Here is a 23364-nt window from a genome sequence, read left to right on the forward strand (position 1 = left end):
TTCTTTTCTATCATTTATTTTTGCTTTCCTCACCCTTTTTCCCTCTCTTTATTTTTCTTCCAACCATTAAACATAGTGTTAATGTTGTGGACATAATTTTTTTTCTTGATAAACTGGTGTTCGAAAAGTTCAAGTCTAAGAGCTACAATATTTAAAAGATAGACTTTGTATCACTTTGTGTAAAACTAACGTAAATCTACTTCTTCACTACTTAAACAATGATCATTTAAAGATTAGTCGTGGAATTTTAAGATAGCTTTTTTTATTTTACTTTCCTCTATAAGTTTTGTGCAATATTGTTTTACTTTCATCTACGATATTATAAAACTTAATTTTTTTTTGTGTACGACTTTTTAAAATGTTTTAAGTTCATCTATTATTCCAATCATTTTTAAAAATTTAATAGAATGAAACCTTTTAAAATATTTTAAATTCATCTATTATTCCAATCATTATTAAAAATTTAATGGATGTGCATATGACATGAGTTTTAACTTAAAAAGTCTAAGAACACCATCATGGACATACATACACATGATTTGGAGATGATATAGTTTGTCAAATTTTAATCACTGTTTATGGCATTTATGATGAGATGCAAGTGCTATTTCAGATTGCTGAAGTGAGGAGCATACAAGAAGGAACCAGTCATCATGTAAGCTTACAAAGTTTGAAGGTTGTAAGAATAGACAAGTGCAATAAATTGAGATATCTCTTCCCAACGTCTGTTGCTGAAAGTCTCGGGCAACTGGAAGTGCTGGACATATCCAACTGCTTGGAATTGGAAGAAATAATTCCCAAAACGAAAGTGTCAAACATCAATCTCCAAAGTCTAAGCGAAGTATATGTGTGTGGCTGCAATAACATGACATCTCTTTCCTCACTGTCACATGGTCAAATTTTGGAGAAATTGACAACACTTAAGATTTGGGATTGCTCTCGATTGGAATATACTTTTCCAATCTCAATGGCTGAAGGTCTTCCACAGCTGCATAAGGTTTCATTGCATGGTTTGCCTGAATTAAAAGGAAGGGATGGAAATGACATTGTACTCACGCTGCCATCTTTACAAGAGTTGTGTGTGGAAGATTGTCCACAATTGACTCCTTTTATCATTTCAGCTAAAATACAGGTAAGCCTATTTATTTGTGTTTACTCTTTCAACTATACTTTACAGGAGGAATATAAAGAATGGAAGAATAGATAAGAGAGCGGAAATAAAAAAAATGGAAACTTAATTCATTTAAATTGGAAGAGAGAATTCTTTTTTTCTGAAATAAAACCTTTTTTCTAATTTTTTATCTTTAGATACAAACACGAAGTAAAATAATTTGACTACGTTGTGTGTCGTTGACTAAAATTTTTTTCTTGATAAATTGGTGACCAAAAAGTTTCAAGTGCTACAATACTTAAAAGATAGATTTTGTATCACTTTGGGTAAAACTAATGTGAAATCTTCTTCTCCCTACTTAAGTAGTGATAATTAAAATTTCAATTGTGGATTTTTAAAATAGCTGTCATTATTAAAATGCATCAAGCATCTAGAAGCTTTGTGTAATATTATTTTACTTTCATCCACAATATTTTGAAACTCAATTTTTTCATTTACAGCTTTTAAAATATTTTAAAATTATTTATTACACCAATTATTATTAAAAAATTAGTGGAACAAATCCATTTTAATGTCACATGGATGTGCATAGGATAAGAATTTCAACTTAAAAAGTTAAAAAAAAAAATTCACTTTTTTATCACGTGCATGTTTACATAGTTATACATACACATAGACAATATTTTGAGATAACAAATTTAGTTAAATTTTAATGATTGATTGTTGAAATTGATGAATTTAAAATATTTTAAAAAAACTCGTGAATGAAAATTTTGAGTTCTAATTAAAATCATGAATGAAAATGAAATATTGCACAAAAATCATGGATGTATGGTGTAATTTACTTTAATTTTTTTTTACATTTTCTTTTCTAGTTGTCTGTTTCTTTATATTTGAAGTAGGAATTGTCCATTCTAAATATGTTATTACTTTTTGTTTTCAATTTTTAGGAATTTACTATATTTAGATTATTGAGTTGTTTATATCTATCGCATTTAGTTATTTTAATGTTTTAGGAGATTGAGTTTTTAGGAAATATGTGGGTAGGAGATTTCATTTTAAGTTCAATTAATTATTGCATAAAATGCTAAATAGTCATTTCTTCTCATAAAAAAAGCCTTAAATGATTAATATCACAAATTTGTTATTTCTTCTCATAAAAACATATTGTTCATACTACTTAGCATTATTTATCTAATATTTTTTAATATTAAAAGTAGTTTTGATTTTACTAATTACGATTGCGAGTATAGAATTTTTTATGAAAATTAATAATAAAGAAATTATAATTATATTTAAATATTTCACTTAAAAAATCAATAAATTATAAATAAGATACATTTAACATAAAATTAAATCAAGGCCCTAAATAATAAGATTTAAATTTAAAACATCAAATTTTTGAATTTTTTTTTACCACTAAATCAATGTTTTATTATTTAAATCAATAAAAATTAATTTAATAAATAATTATTAAATTGCATTTGTACTAATGAAATGCATTGAAAAAATGCATTTCATATCTTAATGATGATTTTCTGTCCGATTAACCCACTTATCTTAATGCATTATTTTTCAAGTCACTCAAATGAAATATCCAAAAAGATCTGCGAGATTTTCTAAGTATTCCCTATTGGGTTCCGGTTTTCTAAGAATTCCCTATTGCTGGCATAACAGGGCTACAGAACAATATTACTCTGGTTTTCTAAGGATTCCCTATCCCTGACATGCATATCAGGGAGTCTAGAAATAATAGCATGGTAGCACAGAAATTTGTTATTTCTTCCCATAAAAACATAAATAATTAGTAACATGAACTAAAAAACCCTTAATATCACCATTTAGCACTATTGAGAGTAGTGTGAGCTTTATTTGGTCAAAACAGAAAAACCAAGCTGAACTAGATGATTTGGCTCAGTTTAGTTTAACGCCAAAAACTTTTCAAACCAAACTGAATTAATAATTTAGTTTTGAGTTAAAAATTAAACCAAATAAAAAAATTAATTAAAAGTAATAATATTTTTGTAAATATTTTAACGCATATAAGACAATATATTTCTTTAATCATAATTCTTAAAACAAACTTTATTTCTTAGATATATTGAAAAGCCATATGTAGTATGTACTAGTACTTTGTGTTTTTAAACGTTTCATATGGATTCATTTTTATTCATGATATAGAACTAATCTTTTCAAAACTGTTGTTTTATATTTTAATTAAATTATTTGTCTTTGACTTAAATTAATGAATTGAGAGTATTTCATTTATAATTATCTTTCTTACTATACTATAGTTAACCAATCACAATTAAGAATTATGTAGCCACCATTTAAAATGTGGCTTCTAAACAATTTTTTGATGGGCCCTGCATAATATTAAATTATGAGTAGTTAATTGTACTATAATAATTATAAGAGATATGATCCTAAATTAAGAATTTTTTTAAATTTTAATTGATTAGAATAAAAAAATTAAGAAATTTAAATTTTAAACTTAATTCACATTAGATTTATTTATATTTGTCGTTTCATTTAATCATGATTTAAATGGACCTTTAAAGCTATATATTTAATTTAATGATAAGATTGTTAAAATCAAAATTTTATATAAAATTTAAAAATAAAGAATAAATAAGTTTTTAGTTATTTTTTGCATTTTTGAATTAATAGTTAAATGATATGATTACATATGTTAGAATTTAAGAAAATGAGAGAAAAGAAGCAATCGTGCAATATAATAGTTCCTAAATTGGGACAAAAATTACCAAACATGAAATATTTAACTATCATTAATTTTGAAGAGTTATTTGATGATGGATATAATTTTTCAGAGTTTGAGGCTACTAAGATTGTATGATCTACCTGAATTGTGGGTGGTATGGAAAGATCCCGTCGAAGTTGTCAACTTTCAAAACCTCACTCAATTGTGGGTCGGTAGTTGCAGAAGGATAAGATATATCTTATCACCTACCATCGCTCGGAATTTGCCACAATTGAGCTTTTTATGCATAAATGAGTGTGAGGACTTGGAGCAAATTATTGAAAAGGATGGTCAAACTTCATCACAAGGTCATCATCTCCAATTTATATGCTTCCCTAATCTGATTGAAATACGCCTTTCTTCATGTGAAAACTTGAAATGTCTCTTTCCGGTGAGTGTTGCTCATGGCCTTCCAAGACTAAAATTTCTAAGTGTTCACAAAGTCTCCAAATTAGAACAAGTATTTGAACAATCAGGAGATGAGGCAAATGGTAGCGAGGAAAAAGAAAAAGTGATACAGCTACCTCAATTGGCCACCTTAGATCTTTCGAAACTACCAAACCTTGTGAGGTTCGGCCCTGTGGGTTATCATTTCGTATTCCCATCTTTGTATGATTTAACTGTAAGAGGTTGTCCGAATATATCCACAAGCTTTAGTGTTGATTCAGAGGAATCTGGGCATGCCAAAACAGAGGTACGCTACGCTCCCTAACTCTCAATATAAAAGTATCAAAAGCTGCCCTGCTTTTGTATAGCTGGACTTGGATAAACTTTTGAACAGAGAGGTTCATCTGTTTTACATTTTTCATGCTTTCATTTCCTCTTTCAGCTTTACTGATTATGCAATATTAATCTCGTCTGTTCAAGGGAACTTGTTATGGATTTCAATTGAATTATGTCATCCATGTGTTTTTTTAAATTCCTAATGAAATTGAAAATGCAGTTGGCTGGCAATATTAATTCCCTGTTCTATTGGGTGGCAATCTTTCTTATTGGGTTCATTCAATGGTCCTTATTGCGCTATTATTTCAATTTACTGAATTATACATGCTTCTGGTTCTTCACACGCCATGCTTTAATTTGTTTTGCAGGCAATCCGATCAATTGATGAAAATATAGTGGAAGACTCTACTACAGCTCAGCAAACAACATGGCCAATTGGTAGTAATATAGAGTGGCGTGGACTATGGAGTGGATAACACACCTTTTCAGAGGAGGGAGATGAGGAAATGAATGTGAGTTTCAGAAGATGCAAGTGAATGAAGCAGCTGCCAATTTGCTGCAGCATTTCACAAACCATTCACCCAACTTCATAGACTTGAAGACAAGTATTGCGATCATATTAGAATGCAAATTTCTATGCGGGTACATAAGACTGCATTCCTGTTTATTTATGTCTTGTTTTTATCAGCTAAAAGTTTATGGTTTGTTGTCCTTTCCACTGGCGGACTGAAAACAAGGATCTTTTAAAACATCAATACGCACATTTTAATTATCATTTTGTTTCTGTAAGGAAGTCACTTGAAAATTCATCAATTCTGAATATCAGTTGAATAGCATTTCTTCCTCCCTCTAGACATAAGAGAAGTCACATATTAATTTGTGGCATAAGAATTGCTATAAGAATTCCATGCATCTTAATTTCATTCAATTAGATTGATTTTTTTTTTCCAAACAGCTTGTCAAAACTAAGTTTCCCTAGTTGATGTTCTTTAGTTAAAGAAGGGATCTTACTGAGTTAAATACTTACTAGAATACAAATAAATGAAAACAACTAAGTTGATGGAAAATGTTGGATTGAAATGGTATGTGTATATGTTCAGCTTAGCAGTCTTAGTCATTTCTTGCAAAAGTAGAATTAATCTTGATATTAGAAGTCAAAACTTAGAATCCCATATATGTTTTACTTTTTTTGGTATAATTTTATCACTTTATTATATTTTTATGTAATTTTAATCATCTATGGATTAAAATAGAATATTCCATCCAAAATGGATTAAATCAAATTTGATTTTTTTAATTTGATTGATCAAACTTTACATTCCATAGTGTATATATATATATATATATATATATTTGATTCAAAGAAGAAGGTTGCAATCCATATTGTATTCCATAAAATGGATCAAAAGAAAAAGAAAAAACCTGAATTAGTCAAGCTGGATCAGAAAAGTGGGGAAAAGAAAGGGTCTAGTTGGTCAAGTTTTCTCTATACAAGTCTCCCCTAACCTTCCCAAGCACTCCATTGTTAAAGTAATGTTATCTCATTTTCATTAAATATTGAATTTTTTTTGGTTTTAAAGTCAAGTTGGACTCCTTTTTAACTATTATCAATTAATTTTAAATTTGATACTTAACAGATTATTAAAACTCAGGTTCCATTCTATTATTCTTATCTATTACTTTTTCAAGTTTGTATCAAGATCCAGTGGTAATTCTTGTTAATTGTATAACTTGTTTAAATTGGACTAAAAAATGTTAGAAAAGAATGCTATTAGAAACTTTTAATTAAAAAATAATCTCTCTTTTTTTTTTTTTTATAAGAAAATGAGATAAATTGTGAAATTGTAAGTTTAATCTTGACATTTAAGAAAAACTTGCCATTTTTCATGTAGCTTAACATTTACAGAGCTCTCTAAACAGAATCTGATAAGTTATTTGAGAGAATTGATGAGAATCGTTATGGTGTGATCATGATACTCCTTTTATTTGTTGAGTAAAGTTAATCTTTTTATTGATTATCAATCTAGTATACAATTCCGAGTGCATAAACACTTTCAAAATTTTTTTATTTCGGAAGAACTGTAACTTATTTTTTAAAAATATATTATTAGAGATGTAAACAAACTAAACATAAATAATTTTTGTTATATTTATGATTTGTTTGTTTAATGCTATCAATAAATGAAGTATTATTGATGAAATTTTTTTTGATAATATTTTATTTTTTGTTTGTATTAATAAATTTTTTTTTTCAATTTTGTTAAAAAAAAAAAACTCCATCTTTAATAGTTAAAATTCCATTGCTAATAGTTAATATTTCCATCGGTAATACTTGGTTTTTAATCATATATAATTCTACTTTGTTTATAAATTCTCTCATTTTATTCAATCATTAACTTCCTTCTCACAAAACAAAACAATTAACATTTTTTAGCAGCATCACCAAGAGAACTTACAAACTCTAAATCAAGCTAATAAAAAATTTATCAGTACAAAATTCCAACCAAAGCAATTGAACTTGACATTGGCCGTTGGCCACACCTCCTAAACTTGTCTGTACATAGGACTTGCTTCCGTATTCTTGGGCTCAATTACTAGAGCAATCTATTTCCATAACAAATTTGGAAGCTTTATTAAAAATAATATTAAAGTAAAATCATGTGAAATGAACTAAAAAATCATAATTTTTGGATGCATACAAGATATAACGCAAAACCATATTAAGCAAACAAAAGGCCAAGATAAATGATAGGCTTGGAAACAAAACAAAATGATGCCAAGCAGAATATGCAGAACAAAACAAAATTCATCTTGGACAAGCACCATGTTAGCACTAATGCCAAGCAAATTGACACACATCACCAAGTGTTTAGAGTATGGAATTCTTCTTTTCACATTCTTGAAAGATTTACTCATTTATGTGTAGGTAGATATTCTTGAAGAACATTTATAAAACTGGATTTTATTTACAATTAGGAGATGGATTCAAACTATAATTGCTAATGAAACTTAAAAAGCACAAGTCAAAAGAAAACCTCACTTGTATTAGAAAATAACAACTAATTGCTTCCAGCCAAAAACAATTTAGAAACTAATGTACAACAAAAAGTTCATGACAGTTAAGCCAATACTCAATATAAATTCACTCTTAAAAAAGTTAAGTTTCCACAAAGATTTCATCTTTAAACTTCTTTACGGTTAAGCATGTGCAGGTATGTTCATGCATGATGACACTAACAACAATAATAACAATATAAGAGACCACAAAAGAGAGCTATAAAAACCTCAGAAACTATTACCTTTTGACGCCTAGCTCTTGTTATATGCTAAAGGTTGGACCTTGGTCCCTTAGAAGGCATTAGTTAATAGATGAATTGCAGGAAAAGTGAAGACAAAGAACCTACAGATGAATTAGTTAAGTACTAGAAATAAAAGTTAAATTCAATAAAAAGCATAGACAATGAAAAACACCAACTCACATTTGACAATGGTTCATAAAATTGTAAAATGGCTTATTGCTAACACTAAGTGATGTTAAATATATTAATTCAAATAGCCATGACCTTAATTAGAAATAGAACAAAAGATTCTCAACTCATTCATTACAAACAAACCTCAATAAGAATATAGCAAATTTAAATATGTTATTTATTGGCTTATAATAAGCAAGCATTTTCACTTCCTTTTTACCATACTATATCTCAAATAAGATGATTTGGTGTTTCAACAAATTGAATCGACTTTCTAACTAGCTCTAGTTCATCACAAATCAAAGTTTAAAATTGCATATAAAATATACTTGATGGAAAATTTAAAAAGCTAAAATGAATTTCAACTTTACCGTTACATCAAAACCTAGAAAAAAACATCAAAGTTCTGTCTGATTTGTTGAAAATTGGAAGGAGACTATAAAAATAAAATACAAATTTGAGACATGGTGGACATTCAAAAGAGAGCATGATTCATCACACATAGTATCAAAGAAATTATAGATTTCATTTTCCTCGGAAGTTTACTTTTCTTTAAATTGTTCAGCCAATTAGTAAACGTCGTTCTTATTAGCTTTGACAAATTCAAACATGTCTCTTTAATTTTTCCTTTTTTTCAAATTAAATGCCATATAAAAACTCATATTATTAACAAAAAATTTAAAAAAATAAAAAATTTCACCTGAAGCTTCTATGGATAGGTATTGCTCGAGCACGGCAACGGACATGCTGCCACGAGCCAAGTAAGCCGCGGCTGTCAACCCATTATGCCCGTCTCCCATCACCTATGCATCTCATTTCTTCTCCTTTAGTGCTTGTGTGGCTCTAAAAATGATTAAAAGAAGCATCAATTTAAAAATATATATAGTTTCACCTGAAGCTTCCTCGATTACCCGTTTTTGAGATGTTCTCAGTCACAAATGATGTTATAGCAGTGAACGGTGGAGGAGAAAGGCTGTCGGAGGAGGAATTCAGGATAGAAAAGAGGGATGACGGTCTAGTGGAAGGGGTGGGAAAAGAGAACTGTGAGTGAGGGAGATAAATGTTTAAGAGAAGAGTTAGGGATTTTATTCCTAAATGAAAATCACCAAAGAAATACCGATGAAAATGGATTTAAAAATTTCAAAATATAAAATTTTATTTATTAATTAAAAAAAAATTTTACACCAAAATTATCAATCAACAAAATTTTTTTCTTGATATTCCATCGGTAAAATGTGTCTACATTGTTATTTATATAATTTTTCATTCGTAAGTACAGCGTCAAAATTTGATAGACATGCAAAAAATTTATTGATGGAAATTATTTCATTTGTATTTTTTTTTATGCAAAAAATTTTCATTTGTATTTATTGATGGAAATTATCAGTATTTCAATGGTAATAAATTGATAATTTCACTTTTCAACTTCATTGATAATTCGCTGGTATTCTATTTGTAATTATCTATGAAAAAAGTTTGTCAAAAAATTCTATTGGTATTAAATATAATTCTGGTAATGTAATTAATGAACCATGAAATATTCTTTATAATTATTTGTTAAATTTAATAAATATTCACGAATTGTTTGTAAAACATTATATTAATTTTTACAAATGAATCAAATATGAATAAATTTTGTTATATTTGTGATATGTTTGTTTAATTAAAAAATCTTAAAATATTGTTTATAATCGTTTATTAAAATTAAAAAAATAAATATAATTTGAACATATTTACAGATAGTTAGTCAAATGATCTGTCCATTTATTCTATAATATTATATATATTTATTACTAAATTAAATAATCTAATATGAAATTATGATTATTGATAATTTATTGTGAAAAATATACCTTATAACAATTGAAGGTATTACAATCCAAATCTTTTAAAAAGTTGGATAGATTTGATAATTTAAAATATAATATAGTAATATGATATGAAAATAATAAAAAAAAGACAAGCAAGTAACATGAGTTAAAATTTTAATAAAATTTATATATGGGTTTAACAAAAACTAAAAAATTATTTTTCGTATTTTTCATGTTGATATGAAATGTAATATTCAATTTTTGCATAAAACATAATACTAATACACTAAGTGTTTTAGACTATATGAATATAAAAATTATCGGATAGATAATTGATAAATTAATCTTATATCACTTTTATCAAACTTTTTATTAGCATAAACACGATTGAGTACATATCAAATATATTAATTACTAGTTCAGCTCGAGGTATAATTGAGTTAAAAAGTTTGTGATATGAAATTTGAGTTCAACTTAAATTTAGAAAATTTACTTTAGGTTAGATTGAGTTTTAGTTCAACTTGATTTCTTATAAGTAATTAGCACAAAATTATAAGTATATATTACAAATATCACAACAAAAATATATAATTTTAATGGCATTTTTGTTTTAGGGTTTGTGATGATAGATTCTTAAAATGTGGTACTGTGTTAGTATTAGTATTTCTTTCTATAACTTGGGAATTTGTGGATGTTGGATGTAGACTATTGAAGGACAACAGCGAAAGCTGGAGGACAGTGAGCAATTGCTAAATCAAAGGAGGCAAGTAGTTGGTCCTGATTTGTGTTTTTTGCAATTGAATGTTTCTACTTGATGAATGTGTGCATTTTTTTTCTTCCAATTTTAGGGATCTGATAGCCAAGTATAGAAGCTCTGTTGAAGACCCTGTGAAGACTGAGCCATAGTTGCTTCTCACTATACTAAGCACAAGTAGGAAAATGCATACAAAACAATTTGACTTGAATATTGTTGATAAATAGTTGTAGTTTGCGCTGTTTACTGTAACTATCAATTTCATTTCCAATTTGAGTGAGAATTGCTCATAAAGAATCTTGATCCAAATAGGCTATTTTGCATGAGCATAAGCATGAGCTAGTTGCTTTTTGTGTACTCATTCCGTGTTTTGTGTAAAATAAGTAAAAGAGTGTGTAGTTTTAATAACATATTGTTATAGAGTTTCAGTGAGGGCATATGGGTAAGTTGTTGTCTGGGAATGAATATGGGGAAAAACTATGTAAAAGCTAGTATCTTGCACAAGCATAAAGAAAGCAAAATGAATCTTGCCTCAAAAAAATCTTTGGAATGTGGTTGTACTGATTATAGTTCAACTTTGCAATGTGGTTGTCTTCCATTCATTTGCAGAACCTGCCTCCTTTAGAGCTTTATGTGAATCAAAGAGAAAGGATATAAATTCTTATTCTATTGTCATTGAAAACTCTTTAGCAAATAATTTCCAAGAAAAATCGCAAAGTTGTTCACTGCTGTCTTAGAGCTGTCGAGTTGATTTATATCTTGCTTTGAAAGTTTGTTTCCGTAAATTTCAATTTTTTCTTGCTATGGTGACTCTTGTCATGCGTTATAACTTTAATTATTCAATCAATATCTGTCTCTGACAGATACTCCCAGTTATGCTAGATGTTGGTACTAAAAATCAAAGGCTACTTGAAGACCGGCTTTGTGAGTAAAATATGTACTCGATTACTTTGTTCTTAAAAAGTTGTTACCTTTGCAGAGTCGACCATATGATATGATTGCTGTGACTATGGGACAGGTTGTTAGGATTTTTTTGACAAGTTCTTTTAGCTTGACAGATTTAGGATTAAAACAACCTAGGTTAGAAGGGGAAGAATATCTATCAATTGTTGATGAGTTCATGGAAGCAGTTTTCACAGGTTGGCCTAAGGCTATTGTACAGGTTTATTTCTTTCACAAGTGAGAATTTTGTGTTATGCTTGGTTTATATCATGTTGTTTGTTTGATGGTTACACCATTCAGTTTGAGGATTTTCAAATGAAAGGGGCCTTTGAAAATCTGGAGCACTATCGGAAAAGGTTTTGCATGTTTAATGATGATAAAAGGGTAAACTCTTGGTGCAACAACTTTCTACTTTTATGGACTAGATTAGTGTCTAGTTTAATGCAGATTGCTCTGAAATTACTATGAATGCCACCATTATTATAAAGTTGTGCTTAATGTCTCTTAGAGAACTTCTGGAGTTACACTTGCTGGATTGTTAGAAACTGTAAGAGCACAAGGTTGATCATTGGCTGACTTTCCAAACCAAAGATAGTTGTGGTGGGAGCTGGAAGGTACTTGACTAACTTATAGATAAGGCTTTGGCTTTCAGCCTTTCACCAAATTTTTTCAGCTGTTTCTCTGCGCCCATTCTTTCTTGGCTTTATTTCTCATGTCCACCATTCTGTCTTCCAGTGCAGGGCTTGGTGTTCTTAGCATGGCTGTGCAAGCTGTTGCGAGGATGACAGGAAAACCCAAAATAGCTGCACACAACTTTTTCCTACTCGATAAAGATGTATGGTTTTATACTTCCAGTACTCTACTACTCTTCATCCTATTTGTACAAAGCCTTTCCTGTTCTTTTAGATACGTAACATGCCCATTCTCTTGTGTAATAAAGATGAGGCTTGCATGAACAGAACAAGTGGAAAAAGGTTTACTAGAAAAATTATCTATGTTTTTTTTTTTTAATTTCTTATTTCTTATTAGAAAATGATTATGGTTTGACTCTGGGAATCTAAATCTCTGATTTTAAGTATATGTCAATTGACCATCTGGTAATTTTAATTTCGTCCTCCACATGGTGGATAAATACTTAATTTTCTGTTGTTTATTACTAGTTAAGGGTCTTGTTACTAAAGAGAGGAAAAATCTTGATCCAGCTGCGGCACCACCATTTGCTAAAGATCCAGGACAGAAAGTGGGACTTAGAGAGGGGGCTTCTCTACTTGAAGTGGTAAGTTCAATGTCAACGTTTGAGGCAACATGTATAAGTGCCAGGCTGGTGTTATATGAAATTTTATGCAAAGAAGAAAAGCGGTCAGCGCAGAATTTGCTGTCTATTATGACTAAAAGTTTGATGTTATGCTTCACTTTAATAGTGTAGTCTTCTGTAAGTTAGAGATGTTCTTTACATATATAGGTGTAAATGATCAATCACATTTGAGCCATGCCTTTATTCTAACAATTTTTTGCTTATAGCCCTAAATTATTGCTTTTAGGATAATTAATGATTTTGTAATTGATGACCCAAGACAGGGAATGAGCCTAGAAAAAAGAAAATTTCATTAATCCGAAATTTAATTTAGTTAATTCATGTAATTATCTTTAAAAGATAACATTTAAGATGTGTGTGATTCAAATTTTAATATTTACATAAGGAGATGAAATATTAATTAACAAGTTTTTACAAATCTCAATAATTATTTTCCTAGCTACCTTCTGTTGGTTTTACGTTTAATTTTCCATGTTGTTTGATTATTGTAGACGATGCATAGGCTTGGAATTACACGATTAGTCGTTGTTGGGATCCCTCCCTTGGGCTGCATGCCCTTTTTCAAGACTAACAGAAATATGTTGTTAGGATGCTGTGAACAACCCCAAAAAATATGGTAATTGGCTTTGATCAATCCTTCTTATTTCTTCTTCTTTATTTGGTCTTAAAATGCGAAAGAATGATAAAATTGACAGGTTTGGCTGAAACTTCCAAAGGATGTCGTGGAACGGGGACAGTAGAGCATGGAGATACATGCAAAGGCATGAGCACATGCGCTGATGCATCAAAATATGTATTCTGGGATGCTGCTCATCCAACAGAAAAAAATGTATCCCTCAATGACCAGAAACTTGAGGAAGACAATTTAAATCCAACATTTATAATGAAATTATCAAATTACCATGGTATCAAAAGTTTTCTAGAACATTTATAAGTTGTAGTTTCAGAGATATTGATAATAAACAAAAATGAATTGTTTTTTTATTTTATTGGTACAGCAATTATAAATGTGAAAATTATTTTTAAAAAATAAAATAATATTTTTAGGTCAGTTTTAAGTGTCAATATAATTTACTTAATAAATATAAAAAATTTGAATAAAATGTGATTTTTATTGAAACTTTAAAATGTTTTCAATTTTTTTTTTTTTTTTTACTTATAATGATAGTTTAAAGTGTTGAAAAAATTCATGCTGACAAATACATGTGTAACTCTAACACCAATGACTTGACTGTCAAAAAGTTTTCACCAATACTTACTTTGCCAGCGGTCAAAAAACTATCGACAAAAGTAATAGCAGTATTTTTTAATCTTTTACTCGCACTTATAAGTGCCAATAAATTTTTTTTTTATTGTGTATAGGATATAGAAGAAATAATTTCAGTTAAATTTGCAATCAAACTATGTCTAAGTATTATAATACTCAAATTAAATATAATTTGCTAATTAAAGTGATTAAAAAATTAAACTTACTAATAGTTTAATTATAAAGTGTACTTTCATATTCAAACATGTTGTTTGTTTACAAAAATATAATAATGTTTAATTTTATATTTAATTTAATTGACTCATATAATTTTTTAAAAATTTTAAAATTTAAAATCTATATTTCACTTTTATTATTTTTAAATTACAACTTTCTTTATATTAAATAATAAAATAATGTCAAAATAATTAACTAATTCTTAATTTTAATATGTCAATGTAAATCCAAATTAAGAGTTTGTTAATTATTTTGACATTGTTACATTTTTTAATATAAAGAAGGTCACAATTTGAGAATAATAAAAGTGAAATGTAGATTTTAAAATTTAAAATTTAACTTTATAAACTCTAATTTTCTCTTTTTTACAAGGAATGGAGATAAAATCCATTTCTGGCATGACAAGTGTGGATATATTTTGAAAATTGAATTTCAGAGGATTTATTCTCTTGCTGTCAACAAAGAGGGCCCAATTAAAGAATTTAGAAATTGGATCGGTTCAAACTTGGAGTTGGAGAATTCAGCTACGTAGAAACCTGTTCAATTGGGAACTGGAATCGCGGATCAAGCTAATGAACCTGTTAAACTCTGTGACTCTCTGCCCCACAGATCACGATAGGATCATATGGCAGCACACAGCAAATGGTATTTTCAGCACTAAATCTTTCAGAGAAGTTCTGAACTCCACAACAGTTTCTAATTCAACCTATGAAAATACATTTGGAAGGGTGTCGCCCCACCCAACGTAGAAATTTTTTGCTGGAAGACTCTAAAAAGGCGGCAAACTCAATTTTTTTTCCATTGACACCGAAGGATCATTGACTTTGGGATATAGACTAAGAGCTAATTTAGAGTTCATCATATTTTCAGTGCCATGAAATTTAACCCTCAAATTGAAACCAACTAAATTGAACACCCATTTGGAAGTTCTGATTTTAGTGCAATAGCTGCATTCTCATCGTGCCAAGGCTTAGTGATCCACTGAAGGGGAAATTTACCGATGCCCAACTGATGTTGGTTTTTTTCACTTTTACCCTTGAACCATGAGAAGCTTATAAGGGTCATTGGTCCTAATTCATTAAATAATTTTTTTATTTAAGCATGTAGGCTCGTAAAGATTGAAAGACTTTTGTCATTAGAAGGTTCCCTTTTTTTTATTTTGATTTTTTGTTAAACTTATAAAATAATTTTATTATTATTTAATTTAATATAATAAATAAATTTTACTATAATAAACTAATAAATAAATAGACTAATAAGTAATAAATTATTATATAATAAATAAATAAATTTTAATATTATATAAAAATTTTTGGAGATTATTTTATTAATTAAGAAGTGTGTTAATTTATTAACAAGTCCTCTAATTACAATTCAACTTACTATTACTATTGTGTTTGCATTCAAATATATATTTTCATCATTATTTTCATTCTTACTTAAACCAAGCTTATTACCCATTTAAATGGCCCCTAAAATTGGGTCCAATTCAAAATTTACCTTAAGCCTTTGAAATTGATTTTTACGTTTTCAGCAATATTACTCTCTTCTTTCTCTCTATAATCTAGTGTGGACCCTTCTAGACGTCACCATCTGCAACTTACATGATGAAGGGTCTGATTTGGGGGACCCATCTTACATAGACAGGATAAAGCATAATCAGATCCCCACAAATCCCACATGCAAAAGTTTGTTACAACTAACACATCAACACCAAAACTAACATATACAACTTGGCCAAGATTTAGGTTGAGATGTGTTTTAGATTTTTATTCTCTTATTAGTGATACAAAGCCTTAGTTGACATTTCTGTGTTTTAAAGATGATATAAAAACATCTTAGATCATGTAAAAAATTTATTAGATTATTTTTTTATAAATTGACAATAAATTTTTATATTTATGTAATTGAGTTTATGTAATTATATAAAATTTTACATTTATTAAATAATGAATATATTTTTAATAATTAATGATGTTATAGATCTCTAAAAAACAAGTTTAGATGCCTGTAACTGTTCATGTTAATTACACATGTCAATGTAATACTTTTTTTTATTTACAATTACATAGACATATGATTTGTATGTATAAAACTGTTTGTGATGAAAAATTTTATAATCTATATATAAAATAGTTATTACAAGAATACAGATAAGGAAAACTATAAGAAATGGGGAATTCAATTCTTTTTTATAGTACATAAGTTTTGAACCAATGATTCAATAACTCAAAGTCTAAGATTTGAATTTTTTGTTTTTTGTTTGTTTTCATGCTTAATCATATAGGAGAACTTTAATGATACAAAAGAAATGAGTACAAGAGATTTGATATCTCTTTTCAAGTATTTTACAGTTTCAAATTAAGATCAACATGTCCGCCCACTTCACCACCTTTACAATTGGCAATATTGCAGTTGCTCGATCAATTTGCACCATTGCTGGTGGAAAGAAGCTATAGTAAGGTCGATAGTACATATTTAATCCACTAGCTCCTTGCCGGATAATTGAATCTTCAAAGCTTGCCTTTGACAAATAACAAAATTATATATGAGCAACTGAAGAACAAATGATCATACAAAAGCATAAAATTAATGAAAATGGAGAGAGTGTAATTTGTTGTTTAAGCTCACTTGATAAGCCACTGACTCGAGCTTGGTCAATTCATAATTGTAATAGATTAAATTGGATGGAGGATGCTTGAATTTTGAGCTTGAAGACATTGAAGTAGTTGTTGGAATGGCTAATTTGAGAAAATCTCCATCAAAGACCCCACTTTTTTTTATGCTCTTTTTGGACTTTGAATCCAAATTTGAGGTTGAACAAGAAGATCCTTCCCTGAAAATGATACAAAGAAAACATAAATGGGGAAAAATTTATATATGAATCAATTATGGTAATTTTTCTTTTTAGTACATATGAGAAAGTGCAAAGGGAAGTTGTGATTTGAATATTAAACCTCAAAACTTATTATGTTTGGGAGATGAAAATTAAAATCAAACCAAAAATTCGGGGTGCCAGTTTTAAAATTGAATGCTCTACCATTGCTACTTGAAGCTGCTTCAACTTGTTCATTGATGGAATGAGCAACGGGAGGTTATTTATTGTGAATAGGCAGGCCTGGGATATTATCTCTTCAAGCCAACCACCTACAATTTATAGTAAAGAAATTCACGCACAAAAAAAAAAAAAAAAAACCCTGTTAGGCTGTTACTATTACATAATATCAAGGTCTAAAAGAGAAAGAAGCTGCATTCTTAAGACTTCTATAAAAGATGAAAAAGAAAGGAAACCTAATTCTTTATAAAACTATTGTATAAATCTAGTCCTTTTTAGGTTAATTCAGCAGGCAATTTTCGCACTGTGAAAGGTAATGTTTAGAGGCCTCTATAATTAAAACGCAGAAAAAAAAAAGGCAAATTGGCTTAAAATTCAGACCCTAAACCTGATGAATTTCACAAGTAACATCATATTAATTAGTAAATAGAAAGAGATATTTAAAACTAGAATTTATCATTGGATAAAAAATAGGCTATACATGATTGAAGACAATCACCTTCTCCTCTTCAGGCAATAAAGGTATACAATTTCCATAATAGCTTTGGTTTGAATGGGATCCATCTGAAAATTCAGTACAGATGTTGATGAAGTTCTTGATGACAAATTCACCTGCATAGAAAATAGAATTCCATTAATTCACCTAATTCTTTATCGATCAACGATACCAGAAATGAAAACATTTTTTAAAAAATAAATTAAAGATTCCAACGATTACAAGTTACAGCACAAAATCAATTTTCTTACCACTGAAGAAGAAGGTTGTTGAAATGGTTGTAACCTTTGCATCAAACTAGGCAAAGCCAAATGGATTCAGATTCATAAGGCAAACTCAAATTTGTCTTGAAAGCCAATCTGGGGTCCAACCGAGAACACTTTTTTTCAATGTTATACTCACAAGAACTCCAAAATTTTATGACCATTATTAACACTATCATTCCCTGAAAGTACTGCTGCACCAGGATGCCTCCCTGGAGAACCACTGCAGGTCAATGGAACAGTGTTTGCTGTACTGACAATATCAATATTTTGAACAAATAAAGGTGTTCTAACGATTGAATTTGGTGGTGAAATAAGTTGAGCAGGGAATGGAATTGAAGAAGCAGAAGAAGATTGATTTGAATTATGGAACTTTGGGATTGGCAAAGAAAGATATGATGATTTATGATGAATATTTGGTGGTGAAATAACCGATTATGGGGAAGGCAAAATTGCAGCAGCTTGAGCTGCATCTTTCTTTTGTTGTTCTTCTATTCTTGTCTTCTCAAGCTGTGCCACACCAAGTCCTCTTTTTGGGACTTTTTTAGGCCTTTGCTTCTTGGAAGATCTACCAATATTGCTTCCAATTCCACCACCACTGCTAGTATTACTATTGCTACACCTTTGGGTTTGATGTTCTTAAGCCATTGTTTTCACTAGCTTCCATATATATGTAAAAACAAGCTTTCAAAAGAAAAAATTGGATGAAAAATCCAAGAATATAAAGCTTTGGACCTAAATCTTATAAACTTGTCTGAAACAAGATGCTAGCAATCCCAACCCTGGTATTCAAGCATTTCACTATTTATATGTGCACTTTTTTTGTGTGTTTCCATTCTTTTCATGGAGAAAAAACTAATGAAAAGAGATTTATATAGAGAGGAAATCTTTGAAATCAAGAAACAAGGATTTTCAAATAAAAAAAATTAAGGATGACAAGAGGAAAATCTATAGAAAATATACAAGAAGAAGCAACAAAGTTTAGAAAAAGATACCAAAATCTCGCAAATATTGGAGGTCAAGAGAAGAAACCAACGAGCTCAGCCAAGTTTTCAGCTTAAATAATGAAAAGAGAGTGGAAAGAGAATATCACTGTATCTGAGAGGTTTCAGATTTTCTCTCAAAGGCCTTGTTTGTCTGAGGGATCAAAAAAATTGTATACCAAAGTTGTACATTCAATATTTTTTTTGTCAAAATTCAAAACCATGCAAATCTTTATCTTTGCTATGCATATATTTGTCTCTCATTTCTCGTCCAAGTCCTCGCTCCACACTTCTTCTGATCCTCTCTTTCAGCTTTTTTTTTTCTTTTATTTTTTTCTCTCTCAATTTATGTTTCAAAGTTCTAAAAGAAGCTGAGTTCCTAATGTCACCCTAGCTTTGTTTTGTTTTCATTTCGGTGTATGTTTGCTGGCCTTGCGACTTTTGGACCTAAATGCGGGACCTTCACTTTGTTCCCCAACACATGCATGGAATTTACAACCTATTTTATGCCTTTTGGCTATATTTGATGCACAAAATTATGATAGGATAAAATAATATAAAATTATAGATAAGATTAGATTAAATTATATTATCTTATGTTATGTTTGATATATATAAGGATTAAAAACAAGATAGAATATTGTTTTATCATTTATCATATTTGTTATGTGTAAGATTAAGATTAGGATAGGATGATATTTTTCTATTGATCAAAATTGCCCTTTATATACTAATTTGATTTTTATATAGTCACAAGTGATATAATTTCTCAATTACTTTTTTTAGAGATCATTTATCAATTAATTAAAATTTTCCCAAATACCTTTTTAATTGTAAATTCCTTCAATAATTTTAACTTAGAAAAAATATTCATAATAAACAAATAGATACATCAAATAAATAACAAATAAATATAAATTCAAATAAAATTATATATTATTTTATATTAAAAAGCTTATAGCTTATAATTTTGAAAAATATCAAAGTTTGAATTATATATTACTTGCTTCGCTACTTGTTGACAACAATAACAGATTTTTTTTTTTTTTTTGACAAATAACAATAACAGAGTATCAAAGTTTGGGAAACAGGGAGGATTTTTATGTGGAGAACAAAGGAGTTTTCTCCGTTGATGGAGAGTGAAGATTATTTGGAGAGTAGAAAATTTTTAAATATTTGATAATTTAAATTTAAGGGTAAAATAAAAAATTTATTATTTAAAAATTATGATAAATCATTTAATCTTATGTATTGAAAACATTCCTCTACTTTTTGAAAAAATAAAGTTATCTTATTAATATAAGATATCTAATCCTTTCAATAATTTAATCTTTTTATTTAAGTGCATAATAAACATGTGATAGGATGATTAGTGTCTTATTTTTCAATTAATCTTATGTGTTAAACGTAATTTTTAAGTACAGTGGTAGAGACGGATGGTTATACAAGCCAGAAAGCTCCTTGACTCCTCAAAATTTTAAAAACCTCAGTAAAGAGGTAAAGGTGGATGGTTATACAAGTCAAAAGGGGTTTTTGGCTCCCCAAATTTTAAAAACAATCAAGTTAGCTAGGAGAATCAAATAATTTATAAGTTCTATTGTTCTTGTGAATGCATTATGTCCAGTTTACTAAGTTAAATTAGCTAATAATACTCTGAAATCCGAATGACTTATTTGCAAAAGATCAATAAAAAGGTATTGTAAAGATGTTTTTTGGATAGCTAAATTCCATTAATCTATTGAAAGTCACACCAAGAATTTTTTTAGCTTAGCTTTGCTTTAGTGTTTATGCTCATGAGTGTGTACCTATCTTATGCATTATAGTTTAAGAGGGATTAAAATCATATTATTTTTTATTTGTTTGTTATACCAATCAGTTATTACTTACAAACACTTAAAATCAAGAGATTTATTATAAGAATTAGGAAGCATGCATCTGTTACAATCATAATCATATCTATTTAACAAAAGTCAAATTAACTTTCTAGTTTCTTCATAATACTCCATATCTATAATCAAGTATCAAACTTTTTTTTCTTTTTTATCAACCGCAACTTTTCTCCATATAATTTTCACTTTTAATTTTATTTTATATTTTTTCTCTTGTTATAATGCAAGTTTTTATTCAATACAAAAGTTAGATTTGCATAACTTTTGAAAAGGTTAAAAATTTATTAACTTGTAATCTCAAAGTTTTAATTTTATTCTTTTAATGGTATATTTTATTTTTCTTGTTTTGTTAAAAAAAATGTTATTTAGCAATTGGTTTTTTTTTTTTAAGTCATTCACAATTTTAAGTAAAATGATTTATTTGATGTATTATGTTTCTTTGTATGAATTAATAAAATTTATAGTTTTGTGAGTTATTTTTAGTATATTTCTTGTATATATATTTATATTGATAATATGTATAGTAGGTTACATACGAAGAAAAAAAATTAAAATTCAGTATAATATTAATGGCAAAATGGTCAAAAAAGCCCCTGAATTAAAATCCAATAATCATCTAAATCCTTATTATTATTATTATTATTATTATTATTATTATTGCAATCATTTAAACCCTCAAACATCTATTTTCATTAATTGCACTCTTATTAAAGAAAAATGGTTAATTTTTTCTGTCTAATTGAGTGCGTAATTGAATGAAAATAAATGTATAAAGATTCAATTTGGTGAAATAAATATTTACGGATTCAATTAATTTGAAATATAAGATTTAAGGTTTGATTAATTGTAATAAAATATGATGAGCTTAATGGATAAATTATTTTTTGCTTGAGAGCTTTTTTTTACCCTTAAACCAATATTAATCAATCCTTTTAAAATTAAATGTTAAGATTCATCACTATACACTGACCAATTGGGTTTTACTTATTCTTTAAGAGTTTGGCAGTCAACATTTTAGTTATATTCCCAATCAATAATGCATTTCATATTTGAATAATGAATTAAATTTTATTTAATTATATAATTAATTTAAAACTCAATAATTTGATCCAAGTTAACCTAAATTTGATGATCCAAACTTAGAAAACTTAAATATCAAATTTAAAAAATTTTGAATTCAAAACAGTCTTTTTTTAAAATTTGAAACAACTCAATGCGTCCAATTGTTATCTTCTTAAAGTATTAAGTTAAAGTTGGGAATACAATAAATATATAGAGGTTGGATTGTTTTCATCTTCAATTTCCTTTTTCCTAATAAGGATGTTGTTGGCATTTGGATTACTAAAAGTGGAGATGGAATTGATTGATTGGTTTTTAAGTTAGGCATAGATTTTCTTAATTTGAATGATGGTTTGTTTTTTATTAGGTCTTTGAAATTACTTTCAATCTTCTACTTTTACTTTCCAATTTAGAGCAAAATGGAAGAATAAATTAGAAGTTAATTACAACAAATAAACTTAAGTTTTAGGTAATTCTTTTTCATTTTCATATTTTTCCTTTTAGTTACTTCTATAAACTTAAAAGATCTTTTTATTTTAATTGCACAATCAGAAAAAAGGTAAATTATTTACATGGATCAATAGTGTGTTGCCATGGAGCATTCACATGAAAACTTTAATAAAATTATTCAATATTTTAATTTAATATTTGGCATACACATGGACTGATTGTATTGATGAGATGTCAAGTACACAAGCGGAGTTAATGATGTTTACTATTAGATGGATTAAATCAATACCTTATTCAAAAATTTAAGATGTAAATTATACTTTATTTTATTTAAGTATTAATTTTTTATTATTCAAGTAACATTTGTGTAATTAACTCAATGCACATATATAAGTTCCTAATCAAATCAAGCCATATGAAATTTGCTACCTTAATATTAAGTATCTAAAGAAAGGAAAAGGAGAATTATCATCCTCTTGATATAGAATGATTCAATCTTGTCAAAGGAAAAAATATTATTTTTAATCGTAGGATTGAACTTTAATTTGTATTAATAAAGTTATTAAAACTTATTAAATATAACAAATATGGTCACTTCAACAATTTTTATCCAAATTACTAATAGAAAAATTACATGACTTCCACATTTATTCCAAATAAGTTAAACGTAAATTACTTTTTTTCATTTCTTTTCTTTCCTTTTCTTAAATGTCACTCTTTCTCCATTTAATTGTTAAGCCTCCACCATATGCAACCACCCAAAACTAACATTCCACCACGTCGTAAACAGGCCTAAAGT

At 28.2% G+C, this 23364-nt stretch overlaps 1 protein-coding gene, 3 long non-coding RNA genes and 1 pseudogene across 6 annotated transcripts in view; 3 read left to right on the top strand and 2 right to left on the bottom strand.

Moving 5' to 3' along the window:
* The window catches only part of LOC149514575 (uncharacterized), a 62168-nt gene extending 56496 nt beyond the window's left edge, over positions 1 to 5672 (top strand). For all 3 annotated transcript variants that reach the window (XM_089744481.1, XM_089744480.1, XM_089744479.1), the window contains 3 exons: positions 614 to 1132; positions 3943 to 4566; positions 4964 to 5672. In XM_089744481.1, coding sequence (XP_089600607.1) covers positions 614 to 1132; positions 3943 to 4566; positions 4964 to 5071 — 1251 coding nt within the window. In that variant the 3' untranslated portion in view covers positions 5072 to 5672. The remainder of the gene's footprint in view (positions 1 to 613; positions 1133 to 3942; positions 4567 to 4963) is intronic.
* LOC149514577 (uncharacterized) overlaps positions 1 to 13714 on the top strand; it is a 54231-nt gene extending 40517 nt beyond the window's left edge. The window contains exons 5-6 of the long non-coding RNA XR_016328117.1: positions 13379 to 13503; positions 13583 to 13714. This is a non-coding gene — a long non-coding RNA (uncharacterized LOC149514577). The remainder of the gene's footprint in view (positions 1 to 13378; positions 13504 to 13582) is intronic.
* LOC149514580 (uncharacterized) lies at positions 6974 to 9160 on the bottom strand. Its single transcript, XR_016328121.1, has 3 exons — positions 8766 to 9160; positions 7895 to 7995; positions 6974 to 7199 (listed from the first exon to the last, which is right to left on the bottom strand). It is a non-coding gene; the product is annotated as an uncharacterized LOC149514580 (long non-coding RNA).
* LOC149514581 (uncharacterized) lies at positions 10580 to 11949 on the top strand. Its single transcript, XR_016328120.1, has 4 exons — positions 10580 to 10639; positions 10725 to 11554; positions 11689 to 11792; positions 11873 to 11949. It is a non-coding gene; the product is annotated as an uncharacterized LOC149514581 (long non-coding RNA).
* A 3004-nt stretch (positions 13715 to 16718) lies between the features above and the next one.
* On the bottom strand, positions 16719 to 18832 carry LOC149514582 (uncharacterized; annotated as a pseudogene).
* Between the last annotated feature and the right edge of the window lie 4532 nt (positions 18833 to 23364).

This window comes from Durio zibethinus, chromosome 15 (genome assembly GCF_047325235.1).
Source record: "Durio zibethinus cultivar Kanyao isolate XHJ-2024 chromosome 15, ASM4732523v1, whole genome shotgun sequence".
NCBI lineage: Eukaryota > Viridiplantae > Streptophyta > Magnoliopsida > Malvales > Malvaceae > Durio > Durio zibethinus.